The 15,097-nt window shown below is 39.8% G+C and overlaps 1 protein-coding gene across 1 annotated transcript; it reads left to right on the top strand.

The window, feature by feature from the left end:
• The first annotated feature begins 1,423 nt into the window (after positions 1 to 1,423).
• si:ch211-198n5.11 (methylcrotonoyl-coenzyme A carboxylase 2) lies at positions 1,424 to 13,984 on the top strand. Its single transcript, XM_022197926.2, has 12 exons — positions 1,424 to 1,561; positions 3,863 to 4,027; positions 5,264 to 5,460; positions 5,675 to 5,853; positions 6,032 to 6,112; positions 6,780 to 6,958; positions 7,044 to 7,245; positions 7,383 to 7,474; positions 8,283 to 8,439; positions 8,719 to 8,841; positions 12,082 to 12,312; positions 12,411 to 13,984. Exons 1-12 carry the CDS (start codon positions 1,458 to 1,460, stop codon positions 12,495 to 12,497), a joined length of 1,797 nt encoding a protein of 598 aa, XP_022053618.2. The 5' UTR covers positions 1,424 to 1,457; the 3' UTR covers positions 12,498 to 13,984.
• Positions 13,985 to 15,097: the final 1,113 nt, after the last annotated feature.

Below are 15,097 nucleotides of genomic sequence, written 5' to 3'. Positions count from 1 at the left end.
ATGTGTCCCCTCCCCTACCCACCACCACCATCATCCTAAACAGCACTGTGACTGCTGTGGAGTCATTGTTTAGGTTCCTGGCACAGCCATCTCCCAGGACTTGAAATGGGAGACCCACAGCAAGAAAACAGGAGGCTGTACTTCCTCCGCCAGCTGAGGAAGTTCAACCTGCCACAGGAGCTGCTGATCTGTTTCTACTCAGCAGTAACTGAATCAGTCCTGTGCTCCATAATCACTGTCAGGTTCGGTACATAAAAGCTCTGACCTCCAGACTCAAAAATAGTTTTTATCCAAGAGCTGTCCAGTCCATTTCCCCCCTGCACACACAACAGACTCACTATATGCAATAAAGAACTGAGTCTTGCACTGGACTGCACTTTACACTCACCCTACTGCTCATGTGCACTAAGACTGTTTAAATATTTATATCTTTTCAGTATTTTTATTGTATTTGTACATAATGTGCCTTTTTCTATTTTTTATATATAGCTGGGAGTCACCACTCACAATTTTGCTGTGTGGAAACACAATGACAATAAAGATTCTTGATTCTGCCACCAAATCAGGTGCGAGGAGACTGCAAGAGACAATCAAGACTGCTGAGAGAATCATCGGTGCCCTGCTTCCCACCTTCCAGGACTGGTACTCCTCCAGGATGAGGAAAAGGGCAGGAAAAATCCTCTCAAACCCCTCCCACCTCGGACACCACCCCTTTGGCCTGCTGTCCTCCGGCTGGCGCTTCAGGACTCTGAGCACTAAGCATCCCGACATTGGAGCACCTTCATTCTTCAGGCCATATCCTTCATGAACAATAAACCAGAAAATCATTAAGGACTCATGTCACTACCAGTACAATATCCATTTCATATCCATTATTCAACCTCACGTGCAATATCTTTCTGTACAATATTGTAATTCAAACAATTTTCTAATTTATTACCCTGGTTTAAACAAATGTATGTCTTTTTTTTACACAGTACTTTGTTTACACTTATTTTTATACAGTACTTCTTATACATGTAGCATTTCTTATTTAGATTTGTTTATTTATTCTTTTACTGTCTGCTGTTGTTGCTGAGTACTGCTCTCTATACACCAAGTCAAATTCCTTGTGTGTACTCACTTGGCAATAAAGGCTTTCTGATTCTGATTCTATATACAGGCCACCTGCAATCTAGTGCAGACTAGGGTCAATATTTCCCTCTAAATTGCAAGGAAATCGGGATATAAAACACCTAATGAAACTTACAAAACAAAGTACAAGTACCTCAAAGCTGTACCAAAGTGTGGAACTTGAGTAGGTTTACTTGCATTCAACAACTGTGAAGAAAATAATCCCGGTCTTATTTTGATCTCGGCGCCCTGCTGCACTTCACTCTCCAGTCCTGCAGGGGGAGATGTTGTGCACCAGAGCTGACGAGCTCCCAGTAGGCGCCAGCAGCAAGAAGAAGAATTGTATGCCTTTTGGTGTTCCTCGGCGGGGGAGTATCAGGATTAATGCTACTGTTTGTAATTGGCCGTATTACAGCAGACAGGCAGATATGCATCGCAGCATCACAAGGTAAATACCCTCTTCATTCATAAACTAGTCATTTACCCTCATTTATTCACCTTTTGGAGTGCACTTCACAGCACTCGACCTTTGACACACTTTTGCTAAAGAGCTTCAAACATGCCTATACATATGTTACAACTAACACATGTCCCTGTGTATGCTTAAACATGATTATTTTCGTTTGCTTAAACAGAAGACGTATGAGCTGAATGCTTCCTTTCATTGCCTAACGTAGAGTCCATAGGGTTACTTATGGGCATGGAGTGTTTTCAGTGTAGCTGGTGCGTTCAGGGGCAGCAGGCAAGTTTTGCTGAGTTTCTGTATGAAATGTGGCTTTACAGGTATGAAAAGGATAAAAAAAAAATAATTAAATCCAGGCTGACCTGCAAAATACTGATAGGTTTCTTTAAAGTACAGTGGTCAGAAGTGAACCCACTAACAGAGATGTGTATAAAACAGAATCACACCAGGTCAGCAATGTGTAGCTATTTGTTCCAGAACCTGGGCCTATGTTTCAGTAGAAAGTAGTCCAGGGAAATCTGTGCACATTGTATTCTGCACATGTAGCTGTTCAACTGTAACAAATCAACTGTTTATGGAATATATAGATGTAGTAGAATTTTCTAACTGTTACTATACATTCACCTGCTCTGTATTGGTGAAATGTCACAGTAGGATATCTCAAATTAAATGCAATGATTTAAATAGCCACATATTATTATGCAGAAGCTGGAGCATTCTCATATGTCATTAATTTTATTTGGGTACATTTTGCTCCTTGGTACTAAACTACTAACTATTACAACCCCACAGTGGGGAATTTTGACCACAAACACACAGCAGTTTATTCACTGGAAGAGCCGTTATTCTTGAAAAGTTATCCATCACACTAGAAGTTTTTTGGGTTTATTTTTGACTTCCTAGAAGCATCTCCAGCTTCACCGTCGTCTCACAGCTCTTTGTCTTTGTAGTAACACTAAAAACTTGTAGAATATGTGGGATATGCATCATTGCCAGCTTCCTCGGTTGCACAATATTTGTTCACATGAGACTGGACAATAAATCAATACTGCACTAATAAACCAAACAGCAAATCTAAACTAACAGCAACATTGCCAAACTGCTGATGAAGAAAAGCACATCTTTTGCTGCCTTCTACTGTCACTCATTGGTCCATTACCCATTTTTATTCATAATTCCTCATACCTTTTGTTATTTGCTGCTGTGTGTCAGACCCGTTGTCTCCTACCTTTTGTTGTCTATCAGACTCCTAGATTCAATCACCTTTTGCTCTTTGTTCTCTTACCTTTTGTCATTGATTAGCAACTATTCACAAACTAACCACTTTTCACTTTAGATTTCCTAAACACATACAAATCTGTCCATGTGTGATGTTAATATAACTACTACTTTATGAAGACTAAGATATAAATATCCTGACAGCTGGGATTGAGCACAGGACTCAGTCTGAATAAGTCTGCTATGTAACACGTGATCTAACTGCAGCTTTTGAATTGTGACAGTTCACCTCTCTGAGGTGAAGAAAACTACACAGTGGGAATTAACATTAGATCCTGAACTCGACTGGTCCTATTTTCTTCTGTGGGATAATTTATACTTTAAAGTAATAATGAAGTTACTGTTTTTTTGTGTAAATGTGCATCGTTGTTTTTTCTCTTTGGAGAAGGTCACATGGATCCTGCTGCTGTCTGATGCTGCAGGTATTTAATAAACTCAGAGGAAGGACTTCTACAAACAGCTGGAAGCAACAAACTAAACTTCAACCCTTTTAATGCTTTGTCAGAATCTTCTCTTAGTCTCCGTCAACAGCCAGGCTTAAGAACTGGTGGAGCCTGAAAGAGTTTCTTTAGAATAGTTAATTCCTGCAGGATTGTACTGATAAATAAATGTATTGTTAAGCAGGGGTCAGTAATATGGATATACATGGATGGACGATTTATGCAATGTCGCAGAATCTTTAAGTTCTGCGACTTTACTATTCGGTAACAAAAACAAAACTATCACAATACAGCATTTCCTGCTTTATTATGAATTAGAACCAGGACATACTACTGTATTATGCTGATACACTGTAAAAAAATACGCCCATCCCAAAACAAGAAAAACAAAACCTTCTTACAAGGCATTTTTACCTTGAAATAAATGAAAATATCATTTTGACTAAGTACAGCTTATAAACTTGGTAGGATTTTGAGGTTTTTCACCGGATTTTCACGTCTAGTTTTGTTGTCGTTTTGTAAAAAAACTATAAACATGCATTTCTCATATATATATTTTCTGGTACAGGTTTGCTGAGCACCGCTGGCATTGTTCAGTCCGCTCTATGAGCTCTGCAGTCAGAAAGAGGAGAGCTCTGCCCAGTGCCTTCCCAGTTTTGGACCAGCCCCTCAAGCCCATCCACCAACACGTCTATGAAGCAAACCTCCGAAACAGCAGCGCCTGCCTTAAGAAGTAGGTTCTGTTTAGCTCAGTGTATGTTGTTCCTCTTTAATCACAATCACACAGTTTGATTTTCTTGGCTACGTGAATTGATCAGTAAGAAGCTGATGACGCTTCTTTGATGTTAGATGACTTCTTAATATTATAAAGACAGATAATTAATGGCAGAGACATTCATTCTGAAGTTGAGCTTGTTAAACTCTTCATATTCGATGTACAACAATCTTTGATTCTTGTGTTCATCACAGGCAAGGAACACATTTGAATAGCCCGTAAATCCTCTACATCTCCTTGTTTTTATTGGTCGTACAGATTCAATTCAAGTATTTAGAACCTGGTTCTTCCGCTCCTGGACATCTCTGAAATAATGACTGAACTTCACCTTCTTCACACACGCACTGTGAATCCCCTTCATGTGATTCTCCCTCGGCGCTGTTTCTAACCTTGTGTTTCTTTTCCTTTGTGTTTTTCATCCTTGTACATGTGACTCAGTTGTTTAGTTGCGCTGTTGTCGCAGAAACGGTTGTTGCTGTGATCATGCAAAGTATTGGGCTTCTTTCCACTGCTGTTGGTTCAAACCTGTGTAATTTAGGGGTAATATGTGATAAATTCTTGTCATTTACACCCCTTTGAAGCACCTCACCAATCTAGTTTTTTCCATTTGAGAAATATTAGTAAACCGAGATTTGTAGTTTCAACTGTCGAGCTGCAGCTGATTATACAGGCCTTTATCTCATCTCACATTGACTACTGTAATGCAATTTTCTCCTCACTTAGTATTTCTGCTTTAAATCTTCTGCAAGCAATCCAGAATGCTGATGCAAGACTACTAACTAGATCAAATAGACACTCTCATATTATCCCAATACTAAAATCACTGTCACATCCAGTTCAAAGTTCTAATTGTCATTTACAGAGTGTTACACGGTCAGGTTCCTCCTAATGTTGCTGAGCTGCTTCATCCATATCAGTCAGCTCGCCTTAAGACACAAGGTGATTGAGTTTTCTAGGCCATAGCACCGAAATTTTGGAACGCTCTGCCAGTTTCATTTCATTTTTGTGCATTATTGTTGTGTACTGTGCCTTTCACTATGTATTCTGCAGTTTTGCACCTTTAAACTTCGTGGCTCAGGTAGTCACTTTATGGTTTTTGCTTATCAGGTTCATCATGCTGCACATGTAGCCACACTAAACAGAAGAGTACAGAATGTGTCACTCTTCGTGTCTGAATGTTTCTCTCTCTGTTAGGTACACAGAGTTCAGTGAGAAGGTGAGGAAAGGTGGAGGGGAGAACGCCATAGCCAGACACACTCAGAGAAACAGGAAGTTGCTGGTCAGGGATCGGCTCCGGCTCTTGTTGGATGATGAAGACTTCTTGGAGCTTTCGCCTTTTGCTGGTTTGGGTCTGCCATATGGGGACATCCCTTCAGCCGGCTGCCTGACTGGTCAGAAACCACTAGCCGCAATGCTGTGTCTTTGGTACTAATGATAGACTGTATAATCTGACCACTTTTGCTCCAGCTAACTGCCTCCGATTTACTGTTTACCCTTATTATGGAGTTTATTTCAGACAACTTTCAGTTTACTTCTCACTTTGTGTCATTCCAGGTGTCATGTGACTGATGCACTGCATGTGTCTGCATATGTGTGTTCATCCAGGCATCGGGAGGATCAATGGCCTTTGGTGTGTGTTCATTGCCAATGATGCCACGGTGAAAGGTGGCACAGCATATCCAATCACAGTGAAAAAGCAGCTACGAGCTCAGGAAATAGCAATCCAAAACCGCTTGCCTTGTGTCTACTTGGTCGACTCAGGAGGAGCTTTCCTGCCCCTGCAGGTTAACGAACACTAACACACCTCAGATTTAAGAAGTGTTTCTGAATACTAGCTAAGTCATACTGATTGCAGTTTTAGTTTAATTCTTTTTGTGTGTGTGTGTGTGTGTGTGTGTGTGTGTGTGTGTGTGTGTGTGTGTGTGTGTGTGTGTGTGTGTGTGTGTGTGTTGAAATGTCTAGTCGGAGATTTTTCCTGATAAGAACCAAGGAGGAAGAACATTCTATAATGAAGCCATCATGTCAGCCATGAAGATCCCCCAGGTAAAGAGCTATGTGAAAGCCACGATTGTGTTAACATAGCTGTATATATATTAAATACATGTTTCTGATTCCATTAAGAAAAAACGTCGATCAAAACCATTAATATATGTCCACAGTGGAATAAACGTATATTAAATGCTGCATGTTTAGAAAGCCCCGTTTTCAAGCACATTTCCTTTTAAGTAGCCTGTTTTAATGTTCAATTTGTTTTGCATTTTGTTTGTTGTGGAATTAATAGATGGGGGAAAAAACTGCAAAGTTCTAAGTACAAAGATTGTTTATGAGCATTTACAAGTAAATTAGCACATATTTAAGTAAAAGAATTAATAGGGATTTACACAACCTAGATTTTGAAGAGCAAACTGCAAGTGTAGCAGACCTGCTGTGTGCTTTATGACTTATACTCTGGTAAGATTACCTTTACTTGATTAAAAAAAGTCCAAATGAACAAAATTTGTTGATAAAGTAAGTACAAACAAGTGCAGGTTTCTTATGTTCTTTCTCTATCAAGTCTTTGATGCTACAACTTTATGGTCCACATGATCAAAAACTTACCTTCAGTCTTAAATGTAAATGTCCACACATCTGCATTTGGATTTGATATCACCACAGCTCTTGCAGTTCAAACATGGAAGTGTTGGTATGAAAACAATTAATGGTCTTAAAGGTGTCAGTGGTGTGCGGGTCGTGCACGGCGGGTGGAGCTTACGTCCCAACCATGGCGGAGGAGGCAGTGATGGTGCACCGGATAGGAACCATATTCTTGGGAGGACCGCCACTTGTCAAAGCTGCTACAGGAGAGGAGGTGACACCAGAGGACCTGGGAGGAGCCACACTTCATGCCGAGTAGGTCCATAAATCAAACCAACCCCACACAGAAACAGAAATGTGGGTTCATATCGTCACATGTCGGTTCCTCTTCTTGTTCCAGGGTGAGCGGTTGTGTGGACCATTTTGCCTGGGAGGAGAAGGAGGCGTTCGCTTCCACTAGAAACATCATCTCCACCCTCAACTTCCAGCTGCCCGAGGAGGAGGAGACGAAGAGGAAAGCAGAGGAGGAACCGCTGTATAGTTCAGAGGAGCTTTTGGGGCTTGCTCCAAAGGATTATAACTACACTATAGATGTTAAACTGGTACAGAATGCAAACACACAATCACACAAAGCCATTCACTCTGTAGATGAAGGAGTTTCTTATTGTCGCTGATGTCTCACTGAATTTTGATTCAGCCTTAAGAACATGCAGTTCATTGTTTATCTCTGCCTGTCCAGGTAGTCAGTCGACTGACAGACGGGAGCCGATTCCAGGAGTTCAAAGCTCGTTATGGAACAACACTCGTCACAGGCTTTGCCAAGATCCATGGGTAAAAAATACATACACACACATATATATATATATATATATATATATATATATATATATAGGGTTGCAGCGATCGATTATTTTAGTAATCGAGTATTCTATCGATTATTCTGGCGATTAATTAGATTCATGCACGTTAAAACATCTACAATGGAAGCTGGTGCGCTGTGCAACAGAAATAACTGTCCTGGTGGAACATGGGCAGACATCTGTGTTGCATTGTACATATATAGTATAGTACAGGAATATTTTACATGTGTATTATAGTACAGGAGCATTGTACATATATAGTACAGGGGTATTGTACATATGTACTGTAGTATAGTACAGTATCATGTATCTGTATATCTCTGACAGCTGTTATGGTTTTTTTATTTCATATTCATCTATTGCTTCAGTTACCTGCTAACATTTCTACTTAAACCTGTTTTTCACTTGAGTAAAGTTAATCTTTCCACAAGCCGTTGCCTACTGCAGAGCTTCCATCTGGATGCTTACTGTACACCCCTGGTTAGGAATCACTGCTCTAAACACCAGGCCTATAATTATCTGTTCACTTTTAGTGAGTGTTGACATCTGATGTATTTGTATTGCAGTGTAATGAACCAGTCAGTTTATTCAGACAACATTGTCTGCTTGTTTGTTTCTTTTTCTGTTCATTAGCCTACAGTCTGCATTGCCACCTTCTTCTCAATATTTCTGTTTGATAATTAGGTGTTTCTTTTGTATTTCCTGTGTTAGTGTACAATAAGTGTCATTTCTGAAACAGCATATGCTATTTTTTTGTCTGTGTCAATGTACTGTGTTAGCCACCTGGTGGGGATAGTAGCCAACAATGGAGAGCTGTCATATGAGGCCGCACTGAAAGGAAGCCATTTTGTCCAGCTGTGTGACCAGAGAGACATCCCACTGCTCTTCCTCCAGAACACAGCACCTTCAGCAGCACGAACACTGAACACAAAACAGGTATTCCCTCCAAGTGAAACACATGCGGGCTGTTCTGGTCTGTCTAAATGCAAATGTGAAGCTGCGTAATGAGGAAAAACTTGAGAAAATAGTCCCGATGACTTATTTTTGTCTTCACAAAAGACATTTTGGAACCTGACAGAAGACATAACTTCAGAATTATGGATTATGTAAATGATTTTAGATAAGATTAGACGACGATTTTAAAGCCTTAAAACCTGTTTTTCTGTTTCAAATCCCCATTCAGTGTGTGTGTGTGTGTGTGTGTGTCTCTTTCAGGCAGAGATAAACACTAACCGTCTGAAGGCTCAGGGTTCAATGATGTCTGCAGTGGCATGTGCCTCTGTCCCCAAAATCACTGTAGTGATTGGTGGTTGCCACGGTGCCGACAGCTATGCTCTGGTGAGCAACTCAGTTTTTTGTTTTTTTGTTTTTTCGCCTTTTGGACGTTAAAGGTGAAACCATGTAGAATGCAGTCATGGAGTGGCTGCATTCAACATGAAATTTATTACACCTTTAACCCTTTACGCTTCAGTGCGTCGTTTTGCATAGGAATTTCAAGAATGTCCGACAACTGTAAACACGATTATACAAACACTATACGCCGATGGAAAGCTTAGATTCTCATGAATCCGCCGGTATAAACCACTTTCAGATGCGATTACCACAGCGGGTGAGAAAAACACATTTGTCCGACAAAAACGAATATTCATCCATCCGTTCTCTATACACGGCTTCAACGCACACAGCGCGACTCACATTTCCGGGTTCATTATTACACACAAAAAAAAAGATTCCACAAAAAACGGCCATAATCCAACCTTTTACATCCAGACGACACAAGCCAGTAAACTGTTTTGTCCAAAACATGTCCTGAAGTCGTATAAAATCCCCGAATCGGTCATTTTCAAGGAAATGCACCTCGTGATGCCTGTCCAATATTCCCCGTATTTTTCGTAATTTTTTTTATTTAAAAATAGAATATTATCGATTTTTTGTACTGAAAACGGCTGGAATTGACTGAAGCTTAAAGGGTAAAAGTAAATGCATCAGTCACTGCAACAGCCTCATTTTAGAAACTCACATTGAACTCTACTCAGATTATTCATAAAACCTTAGTCTGACGAGGAAATAGTGTCATCAAAGTGTAGACTTGATGGAAATACACACATGGACAAAATTGTTGGTACCCCTCAGTTAAAGAAGGAAAAACCCACAATTCTCACTGAAATCACTTGAAACTCACAAAAGTAACAATAAATAAAAATTTATTGAAAATTAAATAATCTAAATCAGCCATCACTTTTGAATTGATTAACATAATTATTTCAAAAAACAAACTAATGAAATAGGGCTGGACAAAAATGATGGTACCCATAACTTAATATTTTGTTGCACAACCTTTTGAGGCAATCACTGCAATTAAACGATTTCTGTATTTGTCAATGAGCGTTCTGCAGCTGTCAACAGGTATTTTGGCCCACTCCTCATGAGCAAACAGCTCCAGTTGTCTCAGGTTTGATGGGTGTCTTCTCCAAATGGCATGTTTCAGCTCCTTCCACATATGTTCAATGGGATTCAGATCTGGGCTCATAGAAGGCCACTTTAGAATAGTCCAACGCTTTTCTCTCAGCCATTCTTGGGTGTTTTTGGCTGTGTGTTTTGGATCGTTGTCCCGTTGGAAGACCCATGACCTGCGACTGAGACCAAGCTTTCTGACACTAGGCAGCACATTTCTCTCCAGAATGCCTTGATAGTCTTCAGATTTCATCGTACCTTGCACACTTTCAAGACACCCTGTGCCAGATGCAGCAAAGCAGCCCCAAAACATTACTGAGCCTCCTCCATGTTTCACCGTAGGGACAGTGTTCTTTTCTTCGTATGCTTGGTTTTTGAGTCTATGAACATAGAGTTGATGTGCCTTACCAAAAAGCTCCAGTTTGGTCTCATCTGTCCAAAGGACATTCTCCCAGAAGCTTTGTGGCTTGTCAACATGCATTTTTGCAAATTCCAGTCTGGCTTTTTTATGAGTTTTTTTCAGCAGTGGTGTCCTCCTTGGTCGTCTCCCATGAAGTCCACTTTGGCTCAAACAACGACGAATGGTGCGATCTGACACTGATGTACCTTGGCCTTGGAGTTCACCTTTAATTTCTTTGGAGGTTGCTCTGGGCTCTTTGGATACAATTCCAACGATCCGTCTCTTCAATTTGTCATCAATTTTCCTCTTGCGGCCACGTCCAGGGAGGTTGGCTACTGTCCCGTGGGTCTTGAACTTCTGAATAATATGAGCCACTGTTGTCACAGGAACTTCAAGCTGTTTAGAAATGGTCTTATAGCCTTTACCTTTAAGATGTTTGTCTATCATTTTTTTTCGGATGTCCTGGGACAATTCTCTCCTTCGCTTTCTGTTGTCCATGTTCAGTGTGGTACACACCTTTTCACCAAACAGCAGGGTGACTACTTGTCTCCCTTTAAATAGGCAGACTGACTGATTATGAGTTTGGAAACACCTGTGATGTCAATTAAATGACACACCTGAGTTAATCATGTCACTCTGGTCAAATAGTTTTCAATCTTTTATAGAGGTACCATCATTTTTGTCCAGGCCTGTTTCATTAGTTTGTTTTTTTAAATAATTATGTTAATCAACAATTCAAAAGTAATGGCTGTTTTTGATTATTTAATTTTCAATAAATTTTTATTTATTGTTACTTTTGTGAGTTTCAAGTGATTTCAGTGAGAATTGTGGGTTTTTCCTTCTTTAACTGAGGGGTACCAACAATTTTGTCCACGTGTGTAATTTCCCCTCTTGTTATTTAGGAGTGTTGCAGATCGTAATACATGTGTCCTAGCCTTTGGTAAACTTTGCATGAGTTTTATTAGCTGTATGATTGAGATTATCTGTTAAATTGCGAGGAATTAATTGCCAGACACAAGGTGTGTTCAAATAAATACAGGATGTGATGTTCTATAGATAGTGTGACAAATCAGAAACTGTCGCTTTTGTTTCTTCCCTTGTAGTTTAAGGTCAGATCATTTCTTTTTGCTATCGGCTACAGTTCTGTTTTTCTGCTCCACCTCATTCCAAGAAGAAAAAAATGTATTTGAGATGAAATACTGTACAGGTGTGCAGCACTGCATGAATTTATTTACAGATATTACTGATGGAATTGATTTACAGATGTGAAAATGTTCTTCTTGATTTCACATTTATAATCGCCCTTGTAATCACAAATTATAAACCTCATATTTCTGCCACACATGCTGCAAAAATGTGAGCATGTAAGTTTGATTCCTAGAACAGAATTTGTCCACCTGCATTGAAGTATTTGAAAAGGAATAACTGTATAATATGTTTGTGAGCAAGAGAAAAAATTAAACACATATGCAGCTCCTAAAGAATTTATCTAAATTTTCATAGAAACTGGTTGAATCCTTTTTTTTTCTACCAGAACATGGCTGAGTTTGCAGTTTGCTGTTAACCTTTGTCCCATATGGCCACATCTGTTCAATGTCAACAGCTAACTGCTAGAAATATGTCGCATATAAATGCAGTTCTTAGTATTGCTAATTATAATCAGACATTATCTGCATGCAGTGTTCAGTTTATAGTCCTTTAAATCCTGTTTCCTGTTTCTTCAGTGTGGACGGGCATTTGAGCCTAATTTTCTGTTCCTGTGGCCCAACGCCAGAGTGTCAGTGACCGCTCCGGGTCACGCCGGCTCTCTTCTTCTACTTGACGGTGAGCAAGAGGAAGAGCAGAAGAAGCAGGAGGAGAAACTGAACAGGAGGCTAAAGGAGGAGAGTTCAGCCTTCTTCTCCTCTGGCAGGCTGTGGGACGATGGAGTCATTCTGCCTCAGGACACCAGGAAGGTAAAATAACAAGTTTGGTTAAGCTGCTACAAAGTGGCATTCAGGTGCACTTCGTAGTCCGTAACAAAGTCTTTATGTTTGTGTGTTTTGGTCTGCAGGTTCTCAGAGACTCCCTGGAGATAATCAAACAGCAGCAGTATCAGCTGTCCACAGAGAAAGCGCCATCAGCAGTTCTCCGTATATAGCGGCTCCTGTCCTTATCCTCCACCTTCTCGAACATGATGAACATTTGTCCATCACCTGGATTTAGCTGCTGCTGCTTTAGGAACAACAGTAATGGAGTAGCAATTTCAGTGCACCATTTTAGTCTGCTGCTTGACTACTACATCAAACAAACAATCCACCATGTTGTCCAGTGTGGAGATAGAACCTTTGGTGCACAGTGTATTGTAATGCAAGGAAGTACTATTATTGTTTGTCCAAAACAACCACATTTTTGAGGGCCTAAACATGCTCAAAAGCTCAGAAAAAAAATGCTCCCACATCAGAACTGGTGAGCAAATGTTATATTTTATAGGAAATGCAAATGTGTCTGTGTGGGGTTAGACTCTCTGGTCACCTCTAGGTGGAGGTAGACACACGTATGACCATTCATTCTCCCATGGGCAAACACACTCACATCTGCATACTAAAAAAAAAAAAAAACCACAGAATGTATGAAAATCAATTAAAGGCTCAATTTGGCTCCTACAAGTAATTCATGTTTTGACTTGGACTGGAAGCAGCTTTGAGGAAAATTATGAAAGTAGACTCTGATCTCTACACACTTACAATAAAACAATCTTCAGTGTCTTGAGCAGAAACTTCAGGGGCTCTGATTTTTTTAGACTTTTGATTTTTCAGCCAAATGATGGCTTGTCTTACTGATAGTGACAGCTATTTGTACTTCTTGTTGAGAGTTGACCTCACCAGATTCCAAATGCAAATACCACACTTGAAATAAATGCTAGACCTGAATTAATGAGGGAATAACACACCTGAGCATGAAACAACTGAACAGCCAATTGTTCAATTACTTTTAGTCCCTTAAAAAGGTGGAGGGCACATATAAAATGTGTTGCTTCATTTCAAATCCATGGTGGTGGTGTGCAGATCCATGCTGAAAACTGTCCAAATATTTATGGACCTGACTGTATGTGTAACATTTACTGACATTTTTTGCTCTTCATATGTTTTTACGAGGATAACTGTGTCCTGTACATGTAGGCATTGAGTCAAAAAATGCCACAGAGAGTCCTGGAAAATCCTACAACTGTGTCTCATTAAGTTTTTTTCTTCATCCTCGCTTTTACATGCAGTCTCAGAACTCTGAAGGTTCACTGAATCTTGGCCAGCAGACAGTCGTCCACTGCTGCACCATTGGACCTTTAATGTGTCTCAGTGCCCTTTTGTCAACTAAGATGTGATTATTTTATAATTACAAATGCAATGTAATTATTCTAATGTTGTTTATTTGTATAAAATACACAAATATTTTAAATCACCAAACTAGTGAATGTTTTTTACTGTGTCTCTTTACTCCACTGAGTATTGTATTTGTCATTTTGAATGAGTAATTAAAATTTCACTGCAGTTGTTTATGATGATGTTAAAGCATTGTCTGTTCAGGTTCCATCTTTGAAAAGCACAAATCTACATTACTGTGACATTTAATAGAAGCTACAGAATAAGACTGTCATGTACTTTTCATAATAACCCAAATGAACCCTCAGTGTGAAGCTTTATCATGGTTTCAAGGGGCAACGAATAGTCAGTTAGTCATTAACTGGTGGATAATTTTCCAAATGGAGATGGCAAGCATTTGATGGTTCAGTTTCACAATTAGCACAATTAACGGACAGAACAAGAACGTTCTATGAGAACGCTCTAGTTTTCCCATACAGTGTGGTGATTTTTTGCATGTGTATTGGAAAGAAAAAGACCTTCTATGACATAACATTTGTCTTTAAGAAATGAAAATGCCCTTTTGTGGTTGTAATGGCAAGTTGCACCTGTTATGTTTTTTTTAAGCTTGTGGATCCTCATAGCAGACATGATGTCTTCCTCATACAAGATCCTTCCTGGGTGGTTCCTATCATGTGTACATGCTGACTGGAAACATGAACTTCACGTTAATTCAACATTCATGATTCTTCTGCGCTTCAAATGCTGTTTCTGAGCTGAAATGCACAATTTGGTCAAATATGCTGTTCATGCAATTCGTTCCATACAGAACACCTAAAACATCATCTGCCTTCATATTTGAAGGCAGATGATGTGCTTTGAAGCACATGTTGGTACAGTCCACTGATTTAGTAAGCAGGGGGGTATTCCACGAAGCTGGCTTAGGTCTAAGCCTGGCTTATTTCGGTCAGCTTTGCTAACTTTAGTGAGAGTTTTGTTCTACCAACAAGGCTTAGGGCCAGCCTGGCTTGGTAACCATGGTAACTCAGCCAGAGCGACAAGCCTGGTCCGGGGCAGGCTAACAGTCAAGCTTACTTTATCCCATGTCAGAGAAGGTTCTGACGAGCTTCAGAAAGATGCCTGTGAACCGCATGTTACACATTAAATTCATCTTGATCTGGAATCAATAATGTTCTTGTTCGGTGACATACATTGAGACCTTTTTTTAAATAACGCCGGAATAACCGTGAATCAAACTATATCATATTACACTACAGACTTTGTCACAGTGCACAACTGTGGTTCAGTGGTTAAAGTGTAGTTAAGTAGATCAAATGTGGTTTTACTTTTCATTGTGCCATGGGTTCGAATCCACCAGCGGTAAATACTTGGAAATATCTGA

This window comes from Acanthochromis polyacanthus, chromosome 4 (assembly GCF_021347895.1).
Source record: "Acanthochromis polyacanthus isolate Apoly-LR-REF ecotype Palm Island chromosome 4, KAUST_Apoly_ChrSc, whole genome shotgun sequence".
NCBI classification, from domain to species: Eukaryota; Metazoa; Chordata; class Actinopteri; family Pomacentridae; genus Acanthochromis; species Acanthochromis polyacanthus.
The sequence above is the reverse complement of the archived record's forward strand: the minus strand, read 5'-3'. Positions and strand labels throughout refer to the sequence as shown.

Excerpts from the sequence above, each read along its gene's own strand:
- si:ch211-198n5.11 (XM_022197926.2), top strand. The coding sequence starts at position 1,458 with ATGCCTTTTGGTGTTCCTCGGCGGGGGAGTATCAGGATTAATGCTACT. Across the intron at positions 6,959-7,043 it reads GGAGCCACACTTCATGCCGA|GGTGAGCGGTTGTGTGGACC; the intron begins GTAGGTCCATAA and ends TTCTTGTTCCAG. Across the intron at positions 8,440-8,718 it reads GAACACTGAACACAAAACAG|GCAGAGATAAACACTAACCG; the intron begins GTATTCCCTCCA and ends TGTCTCTTTCAG.